The 9,359-nt window shown below is 40.9% G+C and overlaps 1 protein-coding gene across 2 annotated transcripts in view; it reads left to right on the top strand.

The window, feature by feature from the left end:
* Akr1d1 (aldo-keto reductase family 1 member D1) overlaps nucleotides 1–4,183 on the top strand; it is a 32,614-nt gene extending 28,431 nt beyond the window's left edge. For both annotated transcript variants that reach the window (XM_035451657.1, XM_027391465.2), the window contains 2 exons: nucleotides 1,741–1,823; nucleotides 4,141–4,183. In XM_035451657.1, the coding sequence (XP_035307548.1) occupies nucleotides 1,741–1,823; nucleotides 4,141–4,183 (126 nt within the window). The remainder of the gene's footprint in view (nucleotides 1–1,740; nucleotides 1,824–4,140) is intronic.
* Nucleotides 4,184–9,359: the final 5,176 nt, after the last annotated feature.

Raw genomic sequence — 9,359 nt, 5'->3', positions numbered from 1 at the left:
CTGTGGAAGGACTCTTCTCTAGCTAAGAGTTTGTTGGGACTGGGGTTTTGTAATTCAACTTTTAAGTCTTTTTTTTTTTCAGATTGTGTTATTGTATTTTATATGTGTTAGTGTTTTGCCTGTATGTATGTATGTATGTATGTATGTATGTTCACTATGTACATGCCTGGTGCCTGCAGAGGCCAGAAGAGGGTATCCTATCCCCTAGAATTGGAGCTATAGATGGTTGTAAACCACCATGTGGTACTGGGAATCGAAACTGGATCCTCTGCAAGAGCAATAAGTGCTCTAAACCTGAACCATCTCTCCAGCCCCCTGTAATTCAATTTTTAGTTCATTCTACTATTTCATGAACTTCAATATCTGGATAGTAAATAACCAAAGGAAGGCATTCTCTGAAAATAATGCTTGGAAGTGATCCATGGGGGAGCAATTAAGTAAGTGCATTTAATATATTCTGCGAAAGGAAAGTGAATGAAAAGAAGGTTACCTATATATGTTCACAGACAGATCACAAAGAGCACTAATGTGTAAGTAAGGAAGGTCATTATGCCACATGTATGTGCTACATTTTATCCTAACATGGTTAGTGCCTGAAAGAGAACTAAAGTGCTGTAGTAAGTGAAGAAGAACCTCAAGCTTTGTAACCCATACATTGTCTATTTACAAACTCCTTACATAATTAAAATTAATAAATTGTAAACACATTAAATATTAAATAACTGGAGTGAAAATAAAATATCAAAAGCTAATATGCAATAATTATAAAATGAGAATATAAACAAAGTATAAAATCTAGGAAAAACTTCACACCTTTAATCCCAGCAGGACAGCTAAGGCTTCACAGAGAAACCCTGTTTCAAAAAACAAACAAACAAACAAAAAGCTAGGAAAAAATAAGGCAAGTGAATCTCTGAATAAGGCAAGGCCAGTCTGGTCTACAGAGCAAATTCCAGGACAGTCAGGGCTACACAGAGAAACCCTGTCTTAACAAAAGAAAAAAGAAAGAAAAATAATAAGGACTGACAACCTAAGTCCAATCCCCAGAGGACACATGATGGAAGGAGAGAATCAATTGCTGCACATTATCTTCTGAGCTCCATATGTGAGCCATGACACATGTGTACCAACAGATATACATGCACACACTAAATAAATAGATGTGAGAAATAGAGAAAGAAAATAATTGTAACAAAACTGAGATATTTAAAATGATGTGAGAAGCTGAGATAGTGGCCCACACCTGTGATCCCAACACTCAGGAGGTGAAGCAGGGGATCGTGAGGCTCGAGAGACCTAGCAAGTCCCAGACCAGCTTGAGCTGCAAAGCAAGACCCTGTCTCAGAACATTATTTATTATTACTAGCAATTTTAAAGATTAGGAAATATTTTTTCAGTGTGAAAAGGCAATAGTCTAGAATAAAAACCAGCCAATATTTAATGAGGTTTAAAAAAAAAAAAAAAGACCCCTCCACATATAGAACGTTAGATGTTCAAATGCACACCGTTAGTAAGTCTGAGTGGTCCCAAGCAGAATTGCTTCCAAGACAAAGGTCAGAGCGGAAGGTCAAGCTGCCCCTCCCCCATCCTCATCCTCCGCTCTCCTGCGGGAGTCCAGTTCTCTCAGACAATTGCCGAGATGCTAGCTCCACCTGAGGTTCTCCCTCGCTGCCTCTGCTCCCTGGCTCCAAGCTTGACCCGTCTTCACAAACGTCCTGTCTTCTGTTTCTGTTATTTCAGATCTTTGACTTCTCTCTCACTGAAGAAGAAATGAAGGACATTGAGGCCTTGAATAAAAATGTCCGCTTCGTGGAGTTGCTCATGTAAGTGTCCTGGGGTCGCTACTCAGACAGTGCTTGTCATGTGTCAACCAATGAGGTGCCTGTGCACCCTCCCCTGTGCCCATAGAGACCCTGGATGAGAGATGAGCCGTGTGTGCGGAATAGCAGACAAACCTGGGTGAATGTCTAACACTTAGAGGAAGGCCTGGCATGGAAACAAGGAGAATTAACCCTCCATGCTACCCCCGCTACAGCAACAGCAATAATTCTGAAATAATTCTCTTTACTTCTAACTAAAAGTCAAAGCAACACCCAAATTGGAGCAAATTTACTTTTTAAAAAATTCTGGGAGAGGCCGTCTTGTATAGTATAGAAGGAATATCAGGTTGTGAACCAAAAGCTAGAGTTTTAATCAAACACTTTCTTGCCTGTAAGATTTGGGGCTTTGGGGCTGGAAAGATGGTTCAGTGGTTAAGAGCACTTGCTGCTCTTTTGAGGACCTGAGTTCAGTTCTCAGCACCCGTATCAGGCTGCTCACGATCCCCAATAACTCCAGCTCCCAGGGACACGAAGCCCTCTCCTGGCATGCAAAGGCACCTACATCCATATGGCGCACATAAATTCACACCCACGTGTACACAGAAATAAAACAACGTAAGTAAACAGGGTGTGTTGGCGCACACCTTAAATCCCAGCCCTCAGGAGCCAGAAGCAGGTGGATCTCTGTGAGTTTGAGGCTAGCTAGGTCTACCTAATGAGTTCCAGGCCATCCAGGGCTACATACTGAAGACCTTGTCTTCAAAAATAAACTCATAAACAAATGGGGCTGGAGAGATGGCTCAATGGCTGAGTACTAGTTGCTCTTCCAGAAGACCTGGGCTCAATTCCCAGCATCCACATGGTGGCTTATAACCATCTGTGACTCCAGCTCTCAGGACTCTGATACCCTCTTCGGGCTTCACCAAGTACTAGGCATGCATGTGGTTCAGAGACCACATGAAGCCAAAACACCCATACACATAAAAAAAAAAAATAACAAAATACATCCTTTTAAAGTGACTTAGGATCTAAGCTCTGACTATCAGCTACCTTTTCTATGAGACTTTCACACCATGTAAAGATGTTTTAAGCTTGGCCAAAACACCAAAGTAGCAATCGATTCTGTAAACATTGTTGGTCTTTTAAACTAAAACTGGTGTGGTTTATACACAGTCAAATGTGTATATGTACGCACATATTGGTTTTTGTTCTTCATTATTTCCCATTACTCTTTTTGATTTCTCAAATCATGTTGGCAGTCACTTTCTTTATTTGGTCTTCTCTTTAAGCAAGGAGTTAGACAGCACTATTAAGATAATGCCTAAAGGTGGAACATAATTGATCTCACTGCTTTTCATGAGTCAGAACATATTCTGGATGGAGTGGTATTGACTTTCTGAATTACTGTAATAAAACAGCTCCTTAATGTGATTTTTTCCAGGGATAACACTGCTTGGCACATAAAGATATCACCCAGCCTCAAAACATATGAAAAAACACAAATACACATAATTGCTTGCCAGAAACTAAGCTATAAGTTAATCAATAGCACTTGAAGATATGTTATTTCTACTTAAAAATATCATTAAGAAGAAATAATAATACGAGCTGAATCTACCATCCTATTGATTTTTCTTTTGCTAACAACATTGTTTGATTTACATATGAAATACTTAATACCAGTTTTAGCAATACTAGGAGGGATATAACTCATTCTTGCAGAAAACAGTTAGAAAATCAACAAAGTGATACAAAGATTAAGAGCCACTCATAAAAAACAAACAAACAAACAAAAAAACAAACCTGTGTCTTTGAGAAGTCCTGGGCTATGACCTTTCTTTCATGGTATTTAGTTGACCTCTGACATTGAAGAGCCCTGTTTGTTTTATATTTTCATGGCAGTTGCAGAGAGCTAAATATTGGATATGTTCCGTGACAGCAATGCATGTGCTCCTGACTGTTTTGGAAATTCCCACCTTTGTTATTTAAGAGGTAGGGTTATCATCATCATCATCATCATCATCACAAACAGTAGCACTTAAAATGCAAGAACAGGCAGGCAAGACTCTCTCTCACCTTGTTTTGATCTGAGTGAAATGATGTAGCTACAACCAACCTTTCCTTGCCTACTGTGTGTGTGTGTGTTCACATCATGAAAAGCTGCCAGCTTAGGAGGAGATGAGGAGGAAGTACAGGGAAACAAAAGGTAAATGATTAGAAACAAAGGAGAGACGAGCATGACCTTCTCAAAGGATGTTGGTAACACAGCTGTACCACCATTAGAGTAAACTGTCTTCCTCTTGGGGGATTGTCTTGGCAGGTGGAGTGACCATCCTGAATACCCATTTCATGACGAATACTGAACATGGACAGTTCTTCAAAAGAGGTCTTTCCCTCATTCAGGATCTTGAAGTGGGCAACCCTCTCCAAATATAAAAATGAATGGGGTCTTGCTACCCTCAGATTGAGTAGAACACACCATGCTTAACTTTTGTGTAGTATGAACTCAACAAAGCTCTGATGAAGAAAAAAAAAAAACAGATTTAAATCAAAGTAGTTCTTTGAAAATAGTTTGCTAGGATTTTTAAATCAATGTCTTCTAGGTTGTTGATGGAAAATGTTAAACTTTACTTCAAAAATGTCATATGAAAGCAAATTCTGACTCATGAATATGAAACTGCCAAAGGAAGTCTGAACTGTTTAAAGCCTTAATCAGGACAACAAAAAGGTTTGTGGCTGGCATGCTTCCAGGTGCTGACCATGACCTTGACCTATTAAAAGGTCATTGATTGCAAGACAGACAGACACAGCCAAGACAGAAATCCACATGCCATTATTAATGTATCTTGAGTATTGAGAGAACTGGAAGTCTAGAAAAGTCTTAAAGAAAAAACATACAACAGGTTGGGCAAGGGCTGTAGGGCCATGCTGGAGTGCTTGCCTGGCGTTCTGGAGACCCCAGTGAGGGTGGGTGTTTGGGTGGATCAGCAAATGCAGAATGATTCTGTTTTCTCATTTGTTCCCATCCAGTATGCCCATTCAGCTTTTACTGTGCTTGAAGGATAGAAAGTACCAATTCTTTCTTAAATCTTTTTTTGTTCAGAGCGGTAGGGAGTTGAGACTAGGTTTCATGTAGTGCAGGCTGCCCACAGACTTGCTCTGCATCTGACACTGGACTTGAAATCTGAACCCCTGGTCTCTATTACATTTTTAAAGGCCTAAGCTTCTACATGACTGGCAAGCCATACTTGTACTCTACTATAAGCATTCTTGCCCACATTCATCAAGAAAACCATCCTGTAAGGTGGCTAGAAACAACCGACATATACCAATCAAGCTTTTTATGTCACAAAATGGTCTAAAGATGATGATTTTTAAAGGAGGACTTGAGAAATATTAGAAGATAAGGTCTTTAAAAACTTCTTTTACAAGTTGTGACTGCCTGCCTTTGACACCCTCTCCAGTCTGGAATGAGAAGGTTCATGTCCTTGGTCACTGTGTCAAATTATTTGTGAGTTTTGACCCTTTGGGATTTTTACCTCTGGACTAACCAAGAACATGTTTTATTTCTTGGCAGGAGGCCGAATCCAAAATGTGGTCAAATGAAATGTGAAATCATATTCTTTACACACAGTTGTCCACTCAGAAATAGCTATAGGTTTTCTGTCCAGAGGTTGCCACAGTCAGCAGGCAGGCTTGGAGCAGGGACCTTCCGGTGATGGTAGCAGTTTTTCCAGACCTATAAAGCAAGTCCAGTGCTTCCCCCTTTACATACTTTGTGGGCAAGTCATGAAAGGTCTGACTAGAAGGAAATCACCAATGTCATTACATGTTGAGAACACTTCCAGTGTTGTTCTTAGGCGTCTCTAGGCAACATGAGCGGAAGACCACACAGAACCTCACTTGGCCAAGCCAGTCAGGGAAACACTGGAGGAGCTGTGGTGCAGGCTTCTTTAGTACAGATCATTCCTGTTTAATTTTGTTCAAGCTGCCCTGTCAGCTGTGGATAGTCTAGTACCCTTAAACCTTTAAAGATGTTTGTTTTTCAGTTTGTTTTGTTTTTGTATTTTATTTCCTTTACATGACATTCAGCTTGGTGTTAGCTTTTTTTTTTTCCCCCTAGACATATTAAAACTCAGTGAAGGCACTCAGTGCTCATGTCTTCTTATCTCATGGTTCTCCCTATTTAAATTTTTTGCCTTAATGTTTGCCTTGCCCATCTATACTGTCACTTTCTTGGAAAGGTTAAAATACACTTCAGCATTATCCTGGCACTTTAGGTAACTTGAAGGTAACTCTTGCTCTTTTGGCTGCCTTCTATATGCCCCCTTTTTTTACTATATAGATATATACCCATACAGATTTTGTAACAACCAAATAAAGTTCTAGCAATAAATTGAAAAAAAAAACTTCTTTTACAAAAGCTTACGGATATATTGGGGTAGCTATATGAATTTTGATGAAGTTGCAAGTTCTAGAAGAACACGGATAATTTTATTATATGTAAATTTTTAAGAAATAAATTGAATGATTATAGCTGCATCTATTTTTAATTATAAAATATATTTGTTTGCATTAGATCACTTTCAAAGGGTGAGGGAATTCTTCAAAAATCATATTTTTCCAATATCAATAGATAAATTTGAATGGCCCAAAGAAAAACATTTTTGAGAAATTGTGAGTTAAAAATGTGATTGCATGAATCATTTTCCCCCAACATTAATGTTAACAATGCTGTTCTCTGGAAAATATTTTATTTACAAGAATCAATAAAGTGTGATGATTTGTTCTACTACGTGCTGTCTGTTCTGTTTCTAAGTTGGAGGAAGCTTCTTCATCAAAGTAAATGGGAAGGGCCTGAGGTCTTGTTCTTACTATGCTTTTAGCTTTGGGAAGAGAAGAAAGAAAAGGGTACAGAATGAGAAATATGAGTCCATCTCTGTTGTCAGAGCCCTTTAGGGTTCTTCATGGGGGCAGGGGTCATGTGGAGACAGGGCTAGACTTAACATCTGACAAACCATTTCTAAGAGGCAGATACTTTAAAAAGAGTCCCATCATTGTCAAGGAACTTATCCCTGAATCAAGAGAGTTCTGTCTCAGTTATAGAAGAGATGGAGGGAAATGAGTTGGAGGCAGAAAATAGGAATTTGGGGAAGTGATAGCCTGACATGAACCTCTGTATGTCAGTTCTTATATAAAGTATGTCTCCTCTTACCCCGCACCCTGCCCAAAGTTTATGTTAAAATCTCAAGCTCCAGTGACTCAGAAACCTGATATCTGTGTTTAATTAAGATGGGGTCAGAATTCTTCCACCACTTCAGAGTCCCTGCACCAAACAACACAGGTTCAACATACAGGTTCACCAGGTGCACGCAGAATGATAGAAAACAATCAAAGCAAACTTTTAAAAAGTTTTAGAAGTATCATTCTCATATGAATGCAAAGTGGAAACAAATCAATGATTCCAATAGCCCATTAATGACAGAATCAGTCAAGGTGATAAGGGAACTACATGATGCCAGGCCTAATGGCATACACAGGACTGTAGTCTCAGCTATTGGGTGGCCAAGGCAGGAGGAACATAAGTTCAAGGCCAGCCTGCAACTTTGTGAGATCTTGTTGTAAAGTTAAAAGTAAAAGGAGGGCTGGGATGCCACTGAGTGCCTGACCAGTATTTGAGAAACCCTAGGTTCAGTGCCTAAAGGGGAAAGGAAAGGGTGGGAGGAAAAGAGAAGTGTGTGTGTGTGTGTGTGTGTGTGTGTGTGTGTGTGTGTGTGTGTGCGCGCGCGCGCGCGCGCGCGCGCGCATGCGCACAAGGGTTGGGGGTTGGGGGTGGGGGGTTGTAGGTCAGTGTTCTCAAGGACTGTAAAACCATGAATCCCGTGGTGACTTTTCCTACCAGATTGAATCATTTACCTCTGCACGATGACCCTGCAGCACTGTTGCTTAATGGCCATCGAGCTCACCACCACCAACTCTTCAGCAAGAGGCCATTGCCCTCACCAAGCTACAAAGCATCCTCTTGGGTGACTGACTCAGGAGGTCTGGGATGTTCACACTCCACACATCCCAAATCTGTCCTTTAACCACTGAAGGAAGATAACACTGGAATGCCATGCTTGAGAAGAATGCTGTTGTATCTGGGCCATTGGAGGCACTGGATGGTTTAGGGTAGTGAATGATAACGTGGGAACTTTCAACCTCATAGTCTTACTTTGTCCTAGAGTCTGGAGACTGATCAGGCTCAGCCGTACCAAGGCTTCATGCCTAAGTGGCTGATCAGACAAGAACTCTGAACCTCAAAGCCGAGGAGGATTTCCCTGGTTGGCAGTACTGCAGATAAATTGTTATACATGATTGTTGGGGGTAAGAAAGCAGTGTCTGTGGAATCCCACTGGAAGAAAACAACAGAAGCTGATGTCTGATTCCCCACAGTCTCCGGCCTGTGCATCACTGCCCAGACCTGTATTCCCAGCATTTGGGAGCCTGGGGCAGGAGGATTGCAGTAAGTTTGAGGCTAGCATGGGCTGAAAAGCGAGAATCCATCTCAAAACATAGAATCAAAAAACCTGCGTGCACGTGCGCGAGCGCGTGCACCCCCCCCACACACACACGCATGTACGCACATGAACATACAGCCAACAAAGACCTGAAAGTTTCCCTGGGAAAACAGGTAGCCTGTGAGGAAGCCTGTTGCACACTGCTAGGTGGCAGCAGCTCTCATCGGTGCACCAAGCCCGGCATGGTTGGCATGGCCAAGTGGATCGTCTGCTGTGGCCTGGTGCAGGGTACCCGGAGTCACCCTGTTCAGGAGAGACCCAACTCCAGTTCTGCTTTTAGCCCATTGAAGGAGCTGTGCACACGACAGCCATCTTAGTAATGATTTGTTTTGTTTTTCGAGACAGGGTTTCTTTGTGTAGCCCTGGCTGTACTGGAACTCACTCTGTAGATCAGGCTGGCTTCAAACTCACAGGGATCAAGCTGTCACTGTCTCTTAAGTGCTGGGATTAAAGGTGTGTGCCATCACCACCTGGTCCCTTGTTAAAGTAAGAGCTGAAAAAAGTATTGAAAATTTACATTAGTGATGTGTAAATAAATGCACGACCTAGAGTAAATATAAACAAATAAACTAAGGTACTTGAAGAAAATTCACATATCAAATACAAGTATGTACATATACATGTATACATATATAAGTATATACACACTTATACAAGTATATATACATGTTTGTATATATATAATATATATATTATATATATAAACTCTCTATATAATTAAGCAGGTTCTATGGGTTAGACATAACATAAGAGAGTAATTTTTAATGCTGAAAGGCATCAGTAATGTTAAAATTTTCAGGACCAGGGAGTGGACTTTGTGCGCTAAGCAAGCAGTCTATCACATATTGACAGCCCAAGCCCTACTTTTAGGTTATTATTTTGAGATGGGCTCTTGCTAAGCGGCCCAAGGAGCTTGCAGTCCTCTATCCTAGCCTCCCCACATGCCAGAATTCCAGATGTGTACTGCCACACTCAGCTA

This window comes from Cricetulus griseus (genome assembly GCF_003668045.3).
Source record: "Cricetulus griseus strain 17A/GY chromosome 1 unlocalized genomic scaffold, alternate assembly CriGri-PICRH-1.0 chr1_0, whole genome shotgun sequence".
NCBI classification, from domain to species: Eukaryota; Metazoa; Chordata; class Mammalia; order Rodentia; family Cricetidae; genus Cricetulus; species Cricetulus griseus.
Note: the sequence above shows the minus strand (reverse complement) of the source record. Positions and strands in the feature narration are given on the sequence as shown.